The 22,589-nt window shown below is 41.8% G+C and overlaps 1 protein-coding gene across 2 annotated transcripts in view; it reads right to left on the reverse strand.

Annotated features, from left to right (window-relative positions):
- The window catches only part of Idh3g (Isocitrate dehydrogenase (NAD(+)) 3 non-catalytic subunit gamma), a 77,011-nt gene that overhangs the window by 42,907 nt on the left and 11,515 nt on the right, over positions 1–22,589 (reverse strand). For both annotated transcript variants that reach the window (XM_067124450.1, XM_067124451.1), the window contains exons 6-8: positions 17,432–17,565; positions 7,595–7,826; positions 4,980–5,166 (exon numbers count right to left, since the gene is read on the reverse strand). In XM_067124450.1, the coding sequence (XP_066980551.1) occupies positions 4,980–5,166; positions 7,595–7,826; positions 17,432–17,565 (553 nt within the window). The remainder of the gene's footprint in view (positions 1–4,979; positions 5,167–7,594; positions 7,827–17,431; positions 17,566–22,589) is intronic.

The following is a 22,589-nucleotide window of genomic DNA, read 5'->3' on the forward strand; positions in this document are numbered from 1 at the left end:
TGTTTCCTAACAAAGAAGCCCTTCCCAATTAGGAAGCTTCTTTCAGGGCTAAAATTCTTCAAGAAGCAAGTGCCTATTCGTCTTCTGACAGAAAAGCCTGCAAATTTCGAGTACCATCCCCACATCACTACATAAAAATGAGGAGGATTTAGGGAAGTCAAGTGAAAATCATAATGCACAAGGACTGAACCAGGTGAAGCAACAGGTCCTTGGCCTTTGGAATACTGTTGACAGAGTTGGCCAACTTGAATCAGTCATTCAGTAGAAAAGATTTCTTGCTCCTAAAAATCGACACCATCCACCTATGGGCAACAAATTCCCTGTGAATACTTAAAGAGGCTCTGTACATGAACTCAAAGCGCCTTGAACAGCAATACTTCCTCTGTAAATACACCTCGAAGGATTGAGGATGCACTAGTATGAGAAAAATGTTTTCTGCATGTCCACCAAAACTTCTAATCATTCTTTTTGAAGGTCACTAAAACCATGCCGGAAAAACCAAAAAGTATGGGGACTGACATTTTAAATTATTCAGTCTCAATGTGTCTAACAATGATCGCCAATCTCCAGTTGCTATTCTCTCTATTACAACCTCCTGTTAAAGAATGAGACTTCTGCTGAAGAAGACAAAGGAACAGCAATAGGAGATTAAACCAGTGGAGGGTAACCAGAAAAAGGAATCTTAACTCTCCTTCACTGCCTCCATCATGTAAGGTTCTGCTCCTAAGTCTCTCTAAGCATGCCAGGAGGCTTGCAACTCGCCATCTACCAGAACCTGAGTGCTGTACTTATCTCCAAAAGGTATAAAACAAGACTTGTACCAATATATCCTCCATTATTGCCTTAACCTGTGCAGCATAAGCATACAGAAGCATAAGTGTTCTCACTTCTTACAAACCGAGTTGGTATAAGCATGAGAACATTAGCCCACGGCATCAGAAACGCATTAAAAACTAACACTCTTCCTTGTTAAACTCCTACTGGCACCTCCTCCTCTTCTTCTTTTAACGTGCTTTTATTCCCATTTTTGTATGGGGTAAGCACGATGCCTTCTTTTGAAGGACTTTTTGATTTGGCTTTGGGGTAGACCTGTGGTCTCGATCGGCTGCCCTGCCTGACATCGCTTAGACCCCAGTACGTATGTTTCATGTATCATACCCGACCCAACGCCCTTTCTTCCCAGCAGCGAGAAGTTACTGGCACCAAAAACCCTTAAAGCTGGCTTCACAAACTCCCTAGGCTGGTGCCAAAAACACATTAAGCTGGTGCCTCAACCTCTCTAAGCTATTGCAGAGAAGAGGCAATATACTGAGCAACAGTTCAATAAAAGATAAAAACTTCAACAATCTAAACTGAGACTCCATTCAGCATGTCCAAAGCACTTGTCAGTCTCAAGTTCGTCTCTTCACAGGAAAGAGAAAAGAAACCCAACCTTCTGCCGAAGACGGTTTAAGCGGCTGTATCCCAAGAAGCGGACTATGTGACTTCATAAAAAATCAGAAGACAAGCCCTGGCAGACCTAAAGGGAGCTTTGTGTGCCCGAGTACGAGAAAAGTTACAAATCGTGCTCTAATTGAAAGAAAAAGTTTGGGTTCTCTTTTCCAAATACTTAAAGGGCACCGAAATACTTGAAGAGAAGCGAGACCTATTCTCTTATGTGGCCTCTTTCCTCAACTAAATGAGTATACAGTGGACCCCTGCCTCTTTGCGGTTCTGGATTTGCAGATTTCTCTGTGGAACATATACAGCATACACATTATTCATGGAAAATTTGCCTATTCGCAGTATCTTTCATAGGGAAATATTCACAAATTACTGTATTTTCATATTTTTGTGACTAAACGCAATTTTTGTGATAAAACTATTAATATATTTAGGTATAAGCATCTTTAGAGGGCTTTTTGGTGTTTTGAACTATCATAATAGGCAGTTATAAGAGTTTTTAGAGGGGTTTCAAGTATTCACAGATTTCAGCTATTCATGGGGAATAGTGGTAAGCATCCCCCATGAGAAGAACCCTAAAAGGACTCAGAGGTCTGGTTAAAGAAATCATTTATAAATAAATAAATAAAAATCCCCGATGAATACCGGGAGACGATATCATAGTGAAACGCAACACTCCAGCAAACGCTGATCGAACTGAAGAAGACCCTCCAATTCAAATTCTTCCGCCAGAGGGTGACAGGAAGAGACAGCTGGCGACAGGAGGCAACAGCAGCCGAGTAGTGGCATTGCATCCATGACTCGATGAAAGAGAGACAGTCTGAAGCAACTCAGATGAGTCCACACAAGTCAGCTAAGTGAAAGAAAACAAGGCCACAAAAGAAAATTGGAAATGTTGGGAGGCGGGGGGAAGAGGAGTTGCAACGACTCTCCCGCCTTGTCCGAAAGCAAGTCAACATACTTGAGAGCATTCCCATATCACACATCCTTTGAAAGCTATGTAGCCAGAATAATATCTAGCTTGGAAACAACACAAGATACTGTAACCATGGTAGATTTGGAAAGAGAAACATTAATCGAGGCAGCAGTAAGAGAGTTGCTGATAGCCAAACAAAAAGCATGCAAAGAACGAACAAGTGCATTTTGACGGAGAAAGGGGAATGGGCTATCAGACAGGGATTTAGAATGAGCAAAAGATGAGAGATTGGTTAAACAATCGACTGAGTCGACATATCAGAATGAGTAAAACTCGCTACAGACATTTTTAATAAAACTGTCTATACAGTACCTATATAATTAGTCCTATAGGTACTAACAGCCTCATACTAGGTGCCGAAGACGGCAGAAGTCACATACGTATCAATGATTAATGTTTACCAAAACAATCTTTCAGCTAACGCATTATACGAGACAATGAGCTTGAAAAATGGAGAGGCAAGTGACAGAGGGCACAGAACCACATCGCACTGAGAACCAACACAGTTCCCTGGCAGTGGACTTCTTCCTCAGAATCCAACTGTTGCAGGGCAGGTCTAGGCTTGGGCTACACATGAGCCAGGGCACCGACACCTTATCTCTTATGAGAGAACAAGAAAACGATCGCACATTATGGGGGGACCCAGACCGGTTCCCTAACCAATTCAGACAAACCTTGTACTGACCAAAATAAGGTTCACATCCTGTTCTAAATTCTCTAATATTTTTTTCCTGAACTGAAAGGGGAGCGGAAGGTGGAGCTAAAGAGGAAGGCTCAGTACTAACTAAATCATTAGCAAAGGAAAAGCCTAGACTGAGTATGGATAACTACCAACGAAGGACCTGGAGAAGGGGGAGAAATGAAAGGTTGAGAACCTGACCCAACTAACTGCTTTCGCAATCTATCTGCTTCCCTTCTCTTCCTATACTAATGAACTTAAGCATAAAGTCCTCCAAAAAACCCTACTTCCTCACATCTATTCTCAAGATTACACTTTGACCATTGCAACTGGCATAAACAGTGTGTATCTCCTAATTAATCAACATCCTGGTAACACAGTAATCTTCCCTACAGAACCTGACATTCTTAGCCTTGATTCCAGTGAATGCATCCTAGGAAATATAAATGTACAGTACTGTGATAGCAGGAAACAGCCATGGAAAATACCGACAACTGCCTATACACAAAGGCGGTAATGAGAATTCTGACAAAAGCAAACACATTCGAAACACACTGGTGGAGAACAAGTGAACTAGACAGTCACCAGGGCAGCCATTTGATATTTTCTTTGAATGCCGACTCACTTATCAGCGTGGAGATATAAGCTAGCTTTAACAGTAGGTAAGATTCATCCCCAATAATGTACTGTATACTCTTCCTCATAATTTTCTCATTCCTAAGTATATACACTTAGATGAATATCCACTCTGAAAACCATATATTACCAACTATGTAACTCTTTTCCAAGAGAATGTCCACAAAAAGTCTTTTTCCATTCTCATTTGTTCAACTCTCAATGCTCTTCGCCTGAAAGAACTGAACTAGGTGGTGATCGGATGAGAATCGGTGCTTCAACGTGGTATGGCCATAGGCCATCCCGTTCTCTTCCCAAGATTCACGTGAACATGGTCGATAGTCCATTCCTGGACACACCAACTTGACAAAACTCCTAGTACCTGAATAGTATTAAAATTAATACTAAAAAAAGACACTGCAACAGTACTCTTCCTAGTTTTTTGTGCAAACACACCTAGGTCAGGTAAAGAAGAATGCAGAGGATGTTTGTTTTTAGAGTCCATTTTATCCAACAACAAAAAAATGAATTCACTTTTTATGTCAATGCCACAAGTCTATGTTAGGAGCTGGCAAAAAAATAAAAAATAAAAAGACCTGACTAATGACACAACTCTATCCAAGAGTCTGAGATGAGACTCGGTTCCCAAAGACCACACTGGAAAACATACTCCAAACAAGGAAGAGGAGGAGTTGAAACACTTTGATTTAATAACTTCCTCCTGACACACGAACAGATAAAAATATTAAAAATCATGTATAGGCAGTCCCCGGTTAATGCCAGGCTCGGTTAATGGCGATCTGGTTTTAAGGCGCTTGTCTAGCAATGAAAATCAGCAATTTTTGGCACCGAAAATCGCCAATTTCTGCTTATCGGCACTGATAATTGGGTATTGGCGGCGAAACATACCTAACAGAGGAACTGATAAATGAAAATCGGCGCTTAGCCACCAAATTTGCCAAAAAAGACCCGAAAATCGCCGATTTTCAGTTAGCGGCGATTTTCTGTTATCATCACACCCTCAGAATGGAAACCCCCCCCCATAACTGGGGACTGCCTGTATTGTATCATGTTCTAACAGTGAGCATTAAAAGTTTTCAAACATACAAAAACCTTTCACATTTAATATAGAAAAATTCCTGAAAATCCTTGGGTTTTATTTATCAAGCAAACTGGTACGCAGTGAAAAATAATATGATATACCTTTATGCAAATTTATAATATCAAGGTCAAAGTGTAATTATAAAACTATATATAAGAACTAACCTTGAGTGTGAATCATATCCACATTTAATGTCTTATAAATTGCATTCAATATCAAATTTGCATGGTCCTGGAGACCTAAATGTTCTAACATGTCACAAGATGCAACCAACATAGCCACTGGGTTTGCAATGTTTCGTCCTGCTATTGCAGTTCCCGTATTCCTAGTACCTGGTTCAAAGACTGCAAACTGAAATTGAAAAATACAGCACATGATTTACTTCAAATTATTTTCATGTTCCACACACAAAATACCATACTTCTGCTTTACTCATGCTTTTAAGGGGCCCATCCAATTTGGAGAAGTAAAATCTCAAATTCCTGGGACACTGGTGTTATATTTATACCAAAACTTAAGGACAACATATGCATCAATTACTACCCAAGAAACTCATTCTGCAGCCCATTTTTCATCATATTTAGTAGAAAAAATGGCAAGTGCCCACTCCTTGTATACCAATTACTCTACATGAACTAAACTAAGGGTAAAAGGACCTGTCTTGGCTATCAAGGACATTAGAAGAAATCTTAGCAAAAATCCTTGGTTTGCAAGATATAAATTTCTAAATACAGAATTCATTTTTAAAATGATGAAGCAGCAGTTCCTTGATGTTACATCAATTATGTTCTGAAACACAGGCTTCTAAGGTTGGAGCAGCTGGACTAAGGGCTGATGCACAGCTATGCTAATTGGTCTAAGTTTTCAAGGTGAATAGCTCAGTTTTAGTGTTATCATCTAATATCAATGGAGAAAAATCTCATTAGCAAATTTGTGGTGTCATTATCTCAAATCCCTATCAACTATAAAATTTTGATAAACTCTGATGTAATACTTCATACTTAAATTGTCAAATGACATAACTAGCAATAGAAAAAATGTCACAATTTAGACATTTTTGGATTTTCATCTTTCTTTTACCTGATAGTCCCTTTCAAAAGTTAAAATAATTCAACCACATGCTGAATAAAACAATTAAATAATTGTTTACAATGATTTAATTGTGAACAGAGACATGCCAGCTTTTCTTGCACAATGATTTTTTAAGCTTACAAATTGAGCCTACTCATCTCTTTTTTAACTATATACATACAGAAGAAACAAACAAACTAATTCCCTTAGTTATCTAATCCATGCCTCTACAAGAAAACTAAAAAAGAATCTCATGAGATTAAATCTAATGACAGCCACTGACTAAAGGTGATGTATGAAAAGAACCACAAAGCTTTGCAGTACAGAAAAAGGAATAGTTATCAATCCCGGCAATCTGAGGGTTACTAATTCTCAAAGGAATTATGGAAGGTGGTAGCCCACACTGCTGTAAACAGTTCTGCTATGAAAATACTCTTAGGTAAAAAGAACCTATTTGAAGAAAAGGCTATAGATCTGACACAAAAAAGAAATTTAAAGCTGAAAGCTACAAATGTAATTTGCCAACCCTGCACTAGTCCAACTCACTTCCTATTGTATCCCAACGGAAAATATCAGAGCAGACAGATTATTGTTACAGGTGAAGAGAAAACTATTTTTTTGAAACCCAAAAGGAAAGAAAAGACAACCAGATATACAATGAATAATGAAACTTAACATGAAAGAGTATTTTATAGTGTGGCTACACCTTAGCCAGCCAAGTGAAAAGACATGGTTCCAACTACTACAGGCTGAAGATATCCAGCCTGTTAGTTGCAGTGGTGACAGGAGAGGACAACTATGACTTGACAGTGTTCAATGTGAAACTACATATCTTTATTTCCACTCCAGAACAAAGCATGGAAAATGGGAATGGACAGAAGGGGCAGTCATACACCATGTGATCCTCTGCTTAACCCAAAAAAACCAAGAATGATGTTCCTTTGGAAAGACCTACTTAAAGAAAAAATCCAGCTATAAGATAGTCATACAAATAAAATTACAGATATTTTCTAAAAGCATATTAACTGGGAGGGCCAACACAGAACTACATTTACCATTCAAAATTAACCGTAAATGAGCAACAATAATATAAAAAACAAAATCAGCACACAAAAGTGCATCATGCCACTTATTTGAATTCTCATGAAGCTACAAGGGCACATTCACACTATACGAGGAAAATTTGTGCCAGTTTCTAACTCCAATTGGCAATAGAACTGACAGTTATATGGATACAAACTTAGAAAAAATAGGGACAAGATGAAGAAGGTGAAAACAGGATATATGAATGTAAAGAGTGACTGACAGAATAACTAAAAGGAGTACACTGAATAACTAGACCGAGCATCAACAAGGTACCTGAAAGATCACAATATGTCAAATAAGAAAATGGTTGCTATAAACTTAAGTTGAATCTATTAATTCTACTGCACTACTTTAGACATCAATTTTCACCAGATGGGATCCAGATTCCTTCCAATTACTTTTTAAGATGCTGACTGGGTGCCAGAAGCTGTGTTTCAGAACACAAGTTATCGATGGATTTGGTTTTGTAACCAAACAAATTTCACCAAAAAATTATGAATTCAGTGCACTGTGCATCTTAATAGAATAACCAGATTAACAATTATAACCTGATAATTATTTGGCTTAGCATTTATAGTAAGTAAACCACTCAACATTAATACCAGTTTCTTAAATTACTTACATGGTCACCATAGTTTCTACCAGAAATCAATCCAGCTCCTCCAACAAGTCCACATATAATGTTTGAAACAACATTGCCATATAAGTTGGGCATAACCACCACATCAAACTGCTGTGGTTTTGAAACGAGCTGCATACAAGTGTTATCAACTATCATATCACTGAACTCGATGTCAGGATAGTTTTTGGCAACATCTCTGCAAGTTTGCAGAAACAGTCCATCTGACAACTTCCTGAAATGAAATAATTCTTCTTTAGCTACAAAAAAAAATGTATTTTTTACAATAAAACGGGATAATTATATATTTATCAAGTGTACAATACTACTGTACTATTCCCAGCGAAAAAATTTTAAATTCAACCAAATATTACGCAATATATTTTATCCACAAATAGCATCAAATATATATGAAGCTTAAAATGACAATTATTACACAAACATTACTTACAATTTCCTATTTTGTGGTCAGTGAAAAGGTCAAAACAATCTAGTTCACTCAAAGAAAACAGTAGTTAAAAGGCAACTATGTGATGTGATTATCAATCGATGGATACCCAACAGCCAATTTTATCACTTTCTTGTTGTCTTCACCAATTAAAGTGGTGCCATGAAGTGAAATTTAAGAAGTTTACACAGCCATCATGAACCAGTTAGTCCTACCCCATTCCAGTCCAGCTATGCTGTGGCTGGAGTGAGGGTTCTTGTAAAAACTGGAGGCATGGTTGCTAGCCCAAAATAGAGAACTCTTAACTGAAAGGCCTTTTTGCCGACATGACAGATACACAGGAATGTGGTATGTATGCATCTGGTAAACAGTTACTGATTAGTCCCTTTTTTGAATGAAACAATGAACTGAAGCTGCAGTCTCTACCCTTGAAGGGACTATGGGGAATACTGGTTCAGCAACATGAGGTCAATGATGGGATGCTAACATGCCCTTAATTGTCCTGGAGACTACAAAAAGACAATAAAAAGAGAAAACTGAAGGGTTTTCACAGACTACCTTTATCACATGCTTCTCCAGCACTGATATCTCCTAGTTGTCCAATGCTTGTTACCTCTTTCACTTTGACCTATAGGATCTGAAACTAACTAGCCATGGGGCAAATGGAGGTTCTGAGTCCATAAAGGAAAGATTAACATTCCTTGACAACCTGTGTAACCACAACTCCCAAAATCTCTGAGGACAAACCCCCCACTGGAGAAATTACTGAGTTCACTGGGGAAAGGCAACAGCTTCACCTTCTACTTCCCCTTCCAGGGGTTCTGCTGATGGTATGGTTGGTTCTCAAGATGAAAGGGTGACTGTTGTCTCCTAGCAGCAGGTGTTCATATCAGGGTTTATGGAAAAAATTCTAGCTGGAGTCAATTTAGGATTGAGCTGGAAAAAAAAAGAGGAAGTACTGCACTTGTTAAATGTATGTCCTTCTGTTGATCTTTAATGACTTCTGGTACAGGAATATACTAGTAGTTGTGGTGCTCTGGTTCCTAAAAGTTGCTCTTTGTTGCTGAAGTAAGTTTCACCATTACCTCCTTAACCTGCTTTTGTGGAAAGTTGGTGTCCACAAAATTGGATAATCAAAGGTCTAGTTTTACTTGATGATGACACCAAAAAAATAAATCCTCCAAGGCTGCATCCCTCTTCTTGAGAAGGATGTTTACCAGCCAATGTGGAAACATCCTAAGAACCAGAGCAAACACTTTCATACAAAGAGAGCAGAATCTTGCTACTAAGGCCCATACCTGCCAATTAGGAATTACCAAAATTTCACTCTTTAACTTGTCATCTCTGTAAGCTTTGGTTGGCTGAAGACAGGGAAGGAGCTGGCAGCCACTTTTTGAGTCAGTCCTTCAGTACCTGGATGCAGGTACAGCACTTGGCTGGAGCATCATGTTGTTTTGTAAAACCTTTGAATACAGTAGTTAAAACAGCATAGGTTGCACTGTTGACTTACCACTGCCCATCCCACAAATATTTCTCACTATCCATTACTTACTGTCAGGAATATTGTCTGCTACAGCCTTGATTAAAGGAAGCTCATTCATTAAATGGGTCTTTCAACCTGGCTGGGTCAGACTTGAGTTCCATTAATGAAACAAGTTTCCTGTGTTTCAGCTGCCTCTCCATATTAAACACAAGATATATCTAGTTCAGGTCAAGGTTAAACCCTTAAAAGCAGGTCTTTTGCTTGTCACCTTCCTAGTAGCAAGGGAATCCTATAACAATTCTTTTTGCTAATATAGCCCTCACAGCTCTTGGCACTCGTGAAGCTATCATCATTGGCTAAATCATCACTCTCTCTCCCAAAGCAGGCCACTCTTGGTGAGGTTCTGCCCTATGCACTTCCATTTGGACAGTCAATGGGACGACACCATCATACAACAGTGGATACCTCTACTTGGGTGTGAAATAAACAGCTCTTTCCTAGGTCAGGAGAGATGATGATGATGAGTAATTCTTGCTACATCATTAATCAGATCATTTACAATATCATCCTCTAGAGTTACACTGGATAGACAGGGTGGCACTGTGACAAACTGTAAGACAGCTAGGAAGCGCTGCTAAACCTTCATTGAAGGAAAAAGGTACCTTCACCACAGCAGAATGCACAGGTTCAGCCACAATATAGTTCTCCCTCTGGTTGGATACACAATCAACATAGGTAGGACATGTAAGACCGGGCAAATAGTCTAGTTCTAGCAACTACTGCACAACTCATATGGGTCCTTCTCAAAGTCAGACTTGGAAGCAGTGAAAAATTAAGAGGCAGAGGTAGTACACCTTTGCTGTGACATACCTACGTAACATGAATAAACAGACAAAATATGCAGCAAAAGTACAAAAAGCAACAATCAAGACTAAAAGAGTTACACTGAATGCTTAAAATAAACTAACTGCAAAAGGCAAGAACAGGGCATTCTATGCAAGGAACACAAATACAGAAAAACCAAAAAATTTCACTTAAAATAAAACTTCCAGATAATTCAATAAGGATGTAAAAATTCTTTTAAATTAAGCTCATGAAAAAGCCTAAGATTATCCCTAGCTACTTTAGCAAAACCAAGCTGAACAGCATAATGATCTTTAATTATTAGTTGCTAAAAATACCAAAAAAATACATCAATACCATAACACAAACTACAGTATATGCAAGAAAAAATTTACTGATACTTGAAAACAGTTTTAACTATTATTCATAAAGATGCAGTTCTTATACAAATTAATTTAACAACTGTTATGATGGTAGTTACTACAACAGACCAAAACTGGAATTACAGTCGACCCCAGCTATTTGCAGTTCGGGATCCGCGGCTTCACCTATTCGCAGATTTTTCTGTGGAACTTATCCCCGAATTATACGCAAAAAATTCGGTAATTTGCAAATTTTTTGTCAAGAAATATTACTAATTACTGTATTTTCACATTATTTTTATGACTAAATACATTTATTATGATAAAAAAATTATTTACCAATTTTTGTGATAAAACTATTTAAATACTCAGGTATAAGCATCTTTAGAGAGGTTTTTTGGTGACTGAACTATCAAAATGACATTTTTATAATAAAATGAAGTTTTATAAATACTTACCCAGTAATTACATAGCGAAGAGTTTCTCATGCCTCGGCAGCTTAAATTAAAAAATTCACGGGTTAGCGCTTCAGTTTAGTGCAGGTGACTGGTCTCGCCCACTAACAAGAGTATCAGGAACTACTCGGCAAACATTCGTCATTACGTTTATGCTTTATGTCCATGCGCGGGGAGGAGGGAGGGCTCTGTCCGTAATTACTGGGTAAGTACATATAAAACTTCATTTTATTATAAAAATGTCATTTTTATATATGCAACTTACCCAGTAATTACACAGCTGATTCCACACTGACAGGTGGTGGGGAATCATGGACAAATTCTGATCCCAACCATTAATTCATGTAATAATTTGAGATAATACATAAGTTGCCAGCATTGGATACAATGCTTGTAGTTCCTTGTTAGTTAAGAGAGCCTGCAGTTTAGAATTGCCTCTGGTTGTTGCTCAACTTACCCTGTAACAGCGTGGCAGTAAAGCCAGGAGAGCTTCTACTTAAGTGGGACACTTCACAGCGAAGGAGTACTCCGATGGCTCACGAAGTACGAGATTAAGCTTTGCAATGAAGGTGTACACGGATGGTCGACAGAGCATACATAATTGCCCTTGCCCTGGGTGCAGTACCAATAAAAAAACCAGGCCATGATCCATTCACTGACAGTGATGGGTGCTCCAGGTAAATTGTAACCTCTGGCTCTCACAAGTCTTGGCACCTTACTACCAGGTGAATAGATAGTAGGAGAGGATCCTATGCTTCCTTCTACGATGCCATGCCAGTTACTAATAATGATCGCATGGTACTGCAAGAATCTAACCCTGTTTAAACTTTCTTTGAAAGGCGAGTAGTGAAGATTGATTACACTTCCCGAAGGACAATTGAAAACTAAGGAGGCAGAGGCTGTTCTGACATCCTTAGCCTCTCTAAAAAGGAGCAAAATGCTTTCCTACTTCTCAGAGTGTCTTGGAGAAGGTTGATTATAGACTGGATGTCAGGGGCACATAGTGCCTGAAAGCTATGAGGGGAGGTTGTACTGATGTGTCTACCTTCCACTAAAAGTAGGCCAACAACTCTCCAGAAGCTAAGAGTGGCATCAGAAAAAACAAGTCCAATCACAAGAGAGGACCATACGTTCTTAGACAGGTGCTAGAACACTAAAGTTCATGAAAACCTCCTATGCTTCCAATCCTGCTTAGGTTATACCATAAAACTACAACAGAAAATGAGCTTTCAACTCTTCTCCAAGCCAAGGATGCAGGAGAGCTGGCGTTAGACTACCGGAAGCTGGCGTTAGACTACCGGAAGCTGGCGCCAGGTGCACTGAGCTGGTGCCAGGCTGTGGGTGGAGCCAGCAGAGCTGGTCGTCAGCTAACTAATTGGTCGGGAACTGGTGGGCTCTCATAGAAGCTCAGGGTAGAGCTGGCACCAGGTGAGGTGAAAGTCAGGTGAGGAAAAACACCTCGGGCTGATGGGTGCTCCTGGGAGCCTGGAGCCCAATCCCTGGGTGTCAAAACCTTCCTTTCTTCCATTAAATTCTTGAGGGAGAGAGACAAAGAATGGATCCAGGTCATGGAAGGGTCTTTGATCTCAGTAAAAATTCCTTTATTTCTGAAGTTATCGGAAAGACATGGCTGTCCTGATGAACTTCCAATCCCAACAAGCTCTTAAATAAAACTGGAGAGGTCTCATGTGAAGTCTCCCCAGTCTTACAAATTTCTCCAGAGAAGTCAACGTTCCCAAGAGATTCATCCACTGGGTGGTGGAGCAAGAACGAAGCGATAGGAAGAGGTCTACTTCTTCAGACAGTCTTCCACTCTTCTGAGTGACGGAAAACCCGAAAACTCAGAGAGTCTATTAGAACTCCCAAATAAAGAATCTTCTGAGTGGGAGTCATTTGTGACTTCTCGAAGTTCATTGTTAGTCCTAATTCCTGGGTCAAGAGAAGAGTTTTGTAAGCCCTTCATGCACTGATTCTTTGTAGGTGATCGAATAGCCAATCGTCCAGACATAACGAGATCCTCACTCCCGCTACATGTAGCCAACCCGCCATAGGATCCAACACTCCAGTGAAGACTTGTAGGCCTTCGAGAGACCAAAACAAAGTGCTCGAAATTGAAAGATCTGGTCCTCGAAAACAAAACATAGGCATTTCCTCGAATCCAGGTGAGCCGGAATACAGAAATAAGCATCCTGCATGTCCAGGGATATCTGTATTTTTCACTAATTCTATTTCCTTCTTGTTCAGAACAGAGGACACTTCCTTTGACAAGGCCGAATGCTTCTCCTAACCGATGGAGTAAGCTGTCAATACGACAGAGGAGTGTCGGTCAATGGCGGATACTCCTTGAAGGGGATAGAGTATCCCTCTTTTAAAACTCTGACTACCCACTGATCCAATCCTCTTTTGCTCCATCTCTCCCAAAAGAGACGAAGGCTGACCCCACAGGAGCACAAAGGACTAAATCCTCACTTGCGAGAGGAAGATCTTGCAGAAACAAATGCTGTTTATCCAGAGGGTCGCTGTAAACAAGATCCACAGTTTGCACTTCAGGATGCCCATGACATTCAGGGCAGCTACTTCAAGCGATCCATCTCTGACGGCTCTACCTGCGCAAGAGAGAAAATTCTCCAGGCCTGCAGCTTCAGCACACAAGAAAGGAGATTCTTGAAGCTTCTTGGCGACTGCTCCCAAACACCAGTCGAGAAAACTCAACACCTCGAAGGCCTTAAAAATACTCTTCAACAGGTGATCCATCTCCTGAGCTGAAAAGAACGTTTTCGACGATGCAAGAGCTGATCTCCGTCCCGAGTCAATGAGCACAGAAAAGACCCCCTGGGAGGAGTCAGGCACTCCCAGGGAAGGAGCTTCTCCTGTTGCATATGACAAGTACCACCTACGTGAGAGATGAGAGGGGGAAAACACTAAAACAGGCCCTTCCTTGATCCCTCTTGTCAGAAAGCCATTCCTCTACTTGGTGAAGAGCTTTCTTCGAAGATGTAGAAAGAACCATCTTAGGAAGACTAGTCGAATCCATAGGCTGAAAGCTCATCATGTAAGACGAGCCTGGAGAAGGAGTGGATGGAGTGAAAAATCCAAGAACAGCTGAAGAAGGCACTTAAGGAGTGCTGCATATGGCAGAGCAGACATATCCTGCTCCTCTTCTTCCTCAACAGAAGATATCGGAGATGTCATCAAATCTGATCAAGGGGCAGTCTGCACTGCAGGTTTCTGTAAAAGATGAAGGATATTATCCAGTTTTTTGTTGCAAAGGCTCAAGTGCTGGGTCCAAAGCAGGGCGCTTGGAAACTTGATGAGGTTCAAGCGCTATCAGAAGTTTGGCAGCTTCAGAGCGCTCCAACAAAAGAGAACGTCTGACCCTCTCAGGGTGCTTGGCAGCATCAGGGCGCTGAGCCGCATCAGGATGCTCGGTTGCATCAGGGTGCTTGGCTGCAACATGGAGCCTGGCTGCTACAGGATGCTTATCTGCTTCAAGGCACTCAACATGACATCCCACCAAAGCAGGATGTTCCGAGGAAACAGGGCACTTCGTGAAACCTGGAGCTGCTCGCCCAAGAGGTGTAGAGAGCTAGAACCTCGCTCCTGGCGCTGAGGAGAAAAATGCTCTGGAGTGTCCCACTTGCTGCACAAAGGTTGAGGACTGAAGGAGGGCTCCCTCATTCTCTTGTAAGGGAGATATGGGAACTGATCTTTACCCGAGAAGCGTCTCTGAGTGGGCAAGAATCCTCCATAAAATGACGAAGATGGCTTCTATGAGGCGACGCTTCTTCAGAACTTGACAAAAGCCCATGCACTTCCGAGACGCTTTTCCAGTGGTTGTCTCTAGTCGCAACCTGGGATGCAACAGGTTGGACTGGGGCGACAACAGCCCGTGGGCAGACCCCACTGACCTCCCTTGGGCTACCGGTATGCCTCCTCCCAGGTAGAGGGGAGTATGGCAGTGACCTGCACCAAGGAGAATCAGCCGATGCACTTCCAAGAGGCCTTTCCAGTGGCTGTCTCTAGTCGCAACCTGGAATGCAACAGGTTGGACTGAGGAGACGACTGCCCGTGGGCAGGCCCCACTGACCTCCCCGTGTGCCTCCTCCTAGGTAGAGGGGAGTATGGCAGTGACCTGCACCTAGGAGAATCAGTGGGATGAGCAGCTGCCCCCTCCACTACACATCCAGAAAGACGCCTTTCCATGGTGTCTTTTGATACCTGAGACCGACAACAGGCTCAACTGAGGGGGCAAATATCTGTGTGTAAACCCCCAACCTCCCTTGGACTTCCAGTAAGTCTCCTCCCGGTGTATGGGAGTATGACAGGGACCTTTGTCTAGGAGAATTGAGGGACGAGTAGACATCTCCTCCACTGCACAATACTTGACTATCACAAGGTTAACAACTGTTAACCTAAAACACAAATGGCAATGGCACGAGAAGGAAGCGAGGGAGCCAGGCGTGGGAGCAAGTGGATAAAATGGGCAGGAAGGTTAGCAGTGGGAGAGAGATGACTTAGATGGCGCCAGGGTACCAGTAACTGGCGCCGAGCGCTGAGAGCGAACACCGAGGCACCAGAGAGTGAGCCCCAAGCGACTGAAGCAGGTGCCAAGCGCCCGAAAGCTGGCGCCGAGCATTCTGCAGTTGGCAGCCGTCAAGCTAGTAGCTCGAGCAGGCGCTGAGCGCTCTGCAGATGGCGTTTGCCGAGTCAGTAGCTCGAGCAGGCGCCAAGCGCTCTGCAATTGGCAGCCATCGATCCAGTAGCTCAAGCAGGCACAGAGCGTTCTGCAGTTGGCGGTCGCTGAGCCAGTAGTTCGAGCAGGCTCCAAACATTCTGCAGTTGGCGGCCGTCAAGCCAGTAGGTCGAGCAGGCGCTGGGCGTTCTGCAGTTGGTGGCTGTCGAACCAGTAGCTCGAGCAGGCGCCAAGCGTTCTGCAGTTGGAGCAGGAGAATGCTGTTGGCGCTCATAGAAGGAGCTAAAAAATGTGTAACTCTTCACGATTCCTGTCATCCTCTGAAAGCACGTTGTAACCAAAACAATGAGCACAATTCTCTCCCACTGTATTCCTGCCCTTAGTCTTTTCAGTTCTCTGCAAAGGAAAGTGTAATAATATGTTCAATTAATTTTTTAAGAACAAATTTATGAAGTACACAGAGTACCATTATACAGATATCTCAATTCCTTTAACATACATATCTCAATACTCATCACACACTGAGACTCGCTGGTGCATTTCATACTCAAAAAATCGGTCTGGAGTGAATACAAGGTTACATTTATTACACTACTCGGAAAAGGAAAGTTAACCTTACGGACCAAGGTTACATTTATTACACTACTCGGAAAAGGAAAGTTAACCTTACGGACCAAGGTGATATATACATGTCTCAATTCCTGTCAGACGTTTGAGATTTACACTTATGCCTCTCAAAAATTAAAATATCGTTGGGTAGATAACGCAACAGTAATATGTTACGCTAAAGAGGAGGCAGTGAACACAAAACTGTAAGTTTCTTTCCAAAGGAAATTCAGTTTGGTAGCAAACACATTGTACGCTATTCAAGTTGAAGTACACATAGTATCATCATACATACAAGTCTCACATTCTAATTAAGACTGAGACTTGCAGATAAGAAACAAAATCATGTTACTGGTTCGGCAACCAACACAATGTTTACATTCACCAGTAAAGGCGAAATCGTCGTTAAACTATGCTGTTGTTAGTTAAACAATTGATTATGAGTTCGCTACTGTTGTGAAATATGACAAATTAAACAAAACAATCAAAAACTGTCCTGAATGCTGTAAGCTTGAAGGCTCCCGAAATTGGCGATAAAACATCACCAAATCTGGTCTCTGACCGGCAAACTTAAGAACAAAGCTGACAAAGATGGTCTGTGTTGACACGAGCGTCAGCAGAAACGTAATGACGAACGTTTGCCGAGTAGTTCCTGATACTCTCGTTAGTGGGTGAGACCAGTCACCTGCACTAAACTGAAGCTCTAAACCGCGAATTTTCTAATTTAAGCTGCCGAGGCAAGAGAAACTCTTAGCTATGTAATTACTGGGTAAGTTAGATATATAAAAACAGGCAGTTATAAGCATTTTTGAAGGGGTGTCCAGGATTCATGGATTTTAGCTATTCGTGGGGGGGTTGTGGTATGCATCCCCCGCGAATACCAGGGGTTGACTGTATACATGTAGGAACAACTAAATATACTTTACAACTGATTTAAATTAGCATCTTACATGATATTTGCCTTGTGGACTATAGTGACTTTCTTACGCCCATATTTCAGTGCATATTCAAAGGCATACTTCGCAAGTCTTTCAGATTCACTTCTTGTGATGATTTTCAAACACTCAATCACACCTTTCACGTTCTGGAAATGAAGTACAACAAAATTAAGTTAAAAAACCATCAAAACAGTAGTGGTAATCTTTAAGAAGACTGTCATAAAACATAAGTAATAAAAAGTAGAATATACAAATGTGTTTTATTAAAAGCACTCATAGGACACGATCCTTAAGCCATTGAATTTATGAAGAAATGTATATAATTAACACTGATTAAATTTATGGTGTAAATCTAAGGGCATTACAAGTAATCTACTTTTGCCCCTGTGAAAGATGAAATTCACACACTATTAAAATACGTGTTAACTGAACCTTGATTTACCTAGTAACTGTTTCCTACCACAGAGTATCACTTTCATGTGACAAAAGTACCTGTATAAAAATTACCTGGTGCTGCAAAAAACTAATACAGTATAAATGACATTTTTATAATAAAATAAAGTTTTATATATACTTACCAAGTAACTACATAGATATAGTTTCAAACTATCACAGCAGCCTAAATTCAAAATTTGCGCTAGCGCCTCTTTTGTTTTGTGTAGGTGACTAGTCCCGCACACCAATGGGAATACCAGGAACGACTTAGCAGACAATCTCATTCTGTTTGTGCCCTATGTCCATGAGAGGAGGGGAGGGCGGGCTTCGATCATGTAGTTACTTGGTAAGTATATAAAAAACTACCATTAGAAAAATGTCATTTTTATATAAGTAACTTACCAAGTAACTATATAGCTGAATCCCACACTGACAAGAGGTGGGATACATGAACATATTCTACTCCAAAACATTAAGTCATGTAATGAATTTGAAATAGAAAAGTTGCTAGCATTGAAAACAATGCTTGTTGTTCCTTTTCAGTCAAGAGAGCTACCGCAGGAGAATATACATATGTACCTTAACCTGTAGTGGCGTGGCGGTAAAGCTGAGGAGCGCCTCTACTTGAGCGGGTGCTTCATAACAAAGGAGTACTCCGATTGCTAACAAAGCATCTGTGAAGTTATGTAACTCAAGGAGTTATCCAATGGTTAACAAAACTTAAAAAAGGTGCCCTTGCCCTGGGCACAGTACCATAATGAAAAACAACCAGATAACACTGTCACCTACAGTGAAGGAAAATTACAACCCATCCACTGAGAGTGGCAGATGCTCTGGGTACACTGTACCCCTTTGGCTCTCCAAAAATCGACACTTCACTACAAGGTGAAATGAGAAAATCCTATGCTTCCTTCTGTGATACCATGCCAGATACTAATAATGATCGCAAGGTACTGCAAAATTAACAGTTTACCTTTCATTAAAATTGTGAGAAGTAAGGATTGATTACACATCCAGTAGTTTGATTGCAGAATGGAAGTAAGGGACATCTTGTGCCTGAAAGCTAATGAAGTAGATTCTTCTCTGATATTATTAGCTTTCACTAAAAGTAGGCTAAATGCTCTCCTGAATCTGAGAGTGAGTCTCAGAAAAAACCCCATTTAGGATGAAGGACAATGCGTTCTTCGAGGGCGAAATGGGTCCTTGCCAGAACACAATGGGTTATGGATGGTCCTCTGGTCTTTAGGTCCTGCTCAGGTAAAACCTGAAAAACCAACCGTGTAGAGAGCTTTCTACTCTTCCTCACAGTTGGTGAGTGCTCCTGGGTGCTTGGAGCATGAGCTGGTGCCAGAAGAGCTGGGCACCAGTTCAGCTATGAGCTCGGGAGCCGGCGGGAGCTCCTGGAAGCCAAGGATGTGCGTTAAGTTCTTTGAGGGAGAAAGAACGGATCCAGGTCTTGGATGGGTCCTTGTTCTTGGCTAAAATTCCAAGGGTAAACAAGCAAACTGGGACTCCTTGTGAAAAAACCTACTCTAGAATGATGGTTTGGATCTCACTAAAATGATTTTGCCGAAGCCAAGGTTACCAGGAAGATAGCCTCCCGATTAAGGTCTTTCCCAAGAAGAGGCGCGCAGTAATCACAGGAGGAACCTGTCAATCACTTCACCACTACATCCAGGTTCCAGGAGACTGGATTCCTTTCCTTGCTAGGACTAGTCAAAGGACTTGATGCCTAAAACTGAAACTTAATTCGGCACCCTTTAAAGGAGGAATATGAGGTGCTTTAGATCTTACCTAAAAGAGGCAATTCGGGTCACAGATGTCTCGAAAGGAGGAACATAGAGTCTGAGACACCTGCCACTGAAAATTGCTCGTTTATTCTAGTAGACGGAACTAGAAGGTTGACAGCTGCTTTACAATAGTTCCTGTAGAATATCTAACAAATCCCCCTTGTTCTGACAAGCTTCCGGACAATCTGGGGCCTATCTGGACAAGAGCGAGCCACCCTTGGTGGTATCTCTTGAAGTGAGATTGACTGAGTAGACACGGACTGGGAAAGGAGTCATGGAGAGTTCACCAACAACCATGGCAGGTTTGGTAATAATTACTTCTTGGTTCAGAACAGGGTTATGAGGGTCATCGTAACGTTGCGAGGAGCCTGAAACTTGTCCGCACTTCCTTGGCTATGTTGAAGGGCGGAAAAGACTTGGGGGTCCAATTGGACCGAACTTGCCACATGGAGTCTGCTGCCCATGCTAGTCAGCCTGCCCCATAGATTCCACAGATCCCAACAGATCAAGAGATTCAAGGTCCACTCGGTAGTAAGAACAAACTTCTGACAGTTTAGTTCGTCCACCAGGACTTATTAGTTGGCCTAAATAAATTGAGACTAAAAAACTCAATTTGATTGTCACAATAGAACTTCTCTTGCTGATTGGTGGAGAGAAAATGAGAAAAAGTGTCTACTCACTAACGTAATAAACGTTAGGACTGTGGTCTAGACTAGACAGATTACTGCAGTCTAGGAGTAAACTTGGATTGAGAAGCACTGAAGTCCTAAGCGAATCGCTTTCAGCTCTCTGACAAAGATGTGAAGACTCCTTTCTTCTGGGGACACATCCCGGAACAAAATTTAGTTCAGACAGCCACCACTGTAGGTCCAACCTAAATCCAGGGCTTTGGGAAAAAATGATGGAGTCCAGCTGTGTTTCCTTGTCCTAGTTGGCTTGTGATCAAAATGTTAGAACAATTTTCCTTCGAAGGAAGTCAAATAAGTCAGACGCCCAGGAAAAAACTGATGTTCATGGCCAGAAAATGAAGAAAAACGTAAAAGGAGCGAGGACCCGAGAGAAGACTTGTGCCATAGAGGCCAAAGCCTAGGCCACCGAACTGGAAGATACTGTCCCAGATGGGACCTGAGATACTCTCTGAAGTCCGGACATGGACATGGAAGGAAGTATCCAGCATATCCAAGGTCTCCATCCAATCGCCCTGAAGAATGGATGACAGAACTGTCTAGTTCATCTCCGTCTTGAACTTCGTTTCTATTGACAAAAAAAAAGGGGAACTGTAGGCCAAGCAGACTCACTGACAACCCTACGGACTAGCAAGCAACCGAGTGAATCTGCAGACACTCTTGGCAGCCGTGCGGACACGTGGACATCCGTGCGGGCTTGATTTCTTATTTGGACTCGATGACACCTAATACAGGCCGAAGACATATGCGGAACTTTACGTGGCAGAAACTAAAATCTATCACGCTTATGAAAGGCTTAAAAATCCATAAGAGACACAAAAGCCTGGGCACGGGATAACAGTGGCCTTGTCCAAAACCAGGAGTGACGAATTCTTCTGCCGTCAAACACGGCAGCCTAGTACTGGCTAGAAAGTGCCGAGTGCTCTGGAACAGGAGTCGGACATTTGGGAATTGGCATCAGACACCAGGGAGTTGGCACTAGGAGCTCGGAGGTTGATTCCAGGTGTTTGGGAATGGGCACCGCTAGGGAGCACTGGATCAAGAGGGTACAAGGCACTTCCTCCTCTAGCTTGGAATGAAGCAAGTTCTTCCAACAAAAGAACGCTCAGGAAAGAAGGTATTGCCTTCCAAAGGAAGTCGGACCAAAGAAGAGACAGCGGGAACCACAGTGAAACTGCAGGAAGGCAGTAAGAAGAAGCTAGCCTCCTTACCGCTTGTCAGGAAGCAGAGAACACCAACCATCAACTGTGTGTATCTTCAACAGCTGTGAAGAACCAAAAATGTTACGGTACTCTCTGTCTGCACCACAAAATCTTGGAACTGGATGATGGAATGCCAAAACTCTATGAAGTCTTTCTAACTAGACTAACGTCTCGTGGATGACAGAGTCCCCCCTAGACTCATCTACTAATGTTCTGAGTAATAAGAAAAGGGGGCTAGAAATTAGAGAACCGTCTCAAAGTAGCTGTGATTCTCTTGGCAGATGGAAAGCCTGAAAATTCCAAGAGTTTAGACTGACATCCAAAAATTGACTCCTGCGACGGAGGGTGTGTTCTGAGAAGAAGTGATATACTGTAGGTCTGTAGGCAAAAATAACAGGGTTGACTGTGACTGTGACTCATGCTCCTGCTGCCAGTCAAGAAACAACCTTACTACAAATTCTTGACAAGATCTTCGACAAGGATGTCTAGTTTCGGCAAATGAAAATCCAAAGATACTAGTCTTGCTCCCTTTTCAACATAAGTCAAACTCTCAACTCCCTGAGAGACTTCTTGGAGGACGAAGAAAACGCCAGTGGTGAGCAATTCTTCAACAAGCTCATAAATTCAGGACATAAAAGTCCGTCTGAAAAAGACAGGACTCCGAGACACTAACTGTCGCTAAGAAAGGGAGCACTGTTGGCTTGTCTTGAACTCCAAGCAAATGTGAAACAGAATGAAGAGAGCCAAAACACTTGCGATCAATCTGTACGACGCTCAGAGACGGGAGTCTGATACTGAAGATTTGGCACCTGGTGATTGGGACTGGCACTGGCCACCTGAAAAGTAGGAGTCAGGCATCAATCGGACACTGAGCACTCCAACACTGGGTGCTCGGATCTCACTGGACACTCGGATCCCATCGAGGGCTCGGATCCCATTGGGTACTCAGCTCCCACAGGGCACTCGGAATGGTTCTTGGAAGCCCACTTCGGTGCCAAATACTGGCGCTCTACCACTGAAGCTGCAGGAGACGAACGACTTGGGGTGTCTCAAAAGC

The sequence above is a fragment of the Macrobrachium rosenbergii genome, chromosome 22 (genome assembly GCF_040412425.1).
Source record: "Macrobrachium rosenbergii isolate ZJJX-2024 chromosome 22, ASM4041242v1, whole genome shotgun sequence".
Lineage (NCBI taxonomy): Eukaryota > Metazoa > Arthropoda > Malacostraca > Decapoda > Palaemonidae > Macrobrachium > Macrobrachium rosenbergii.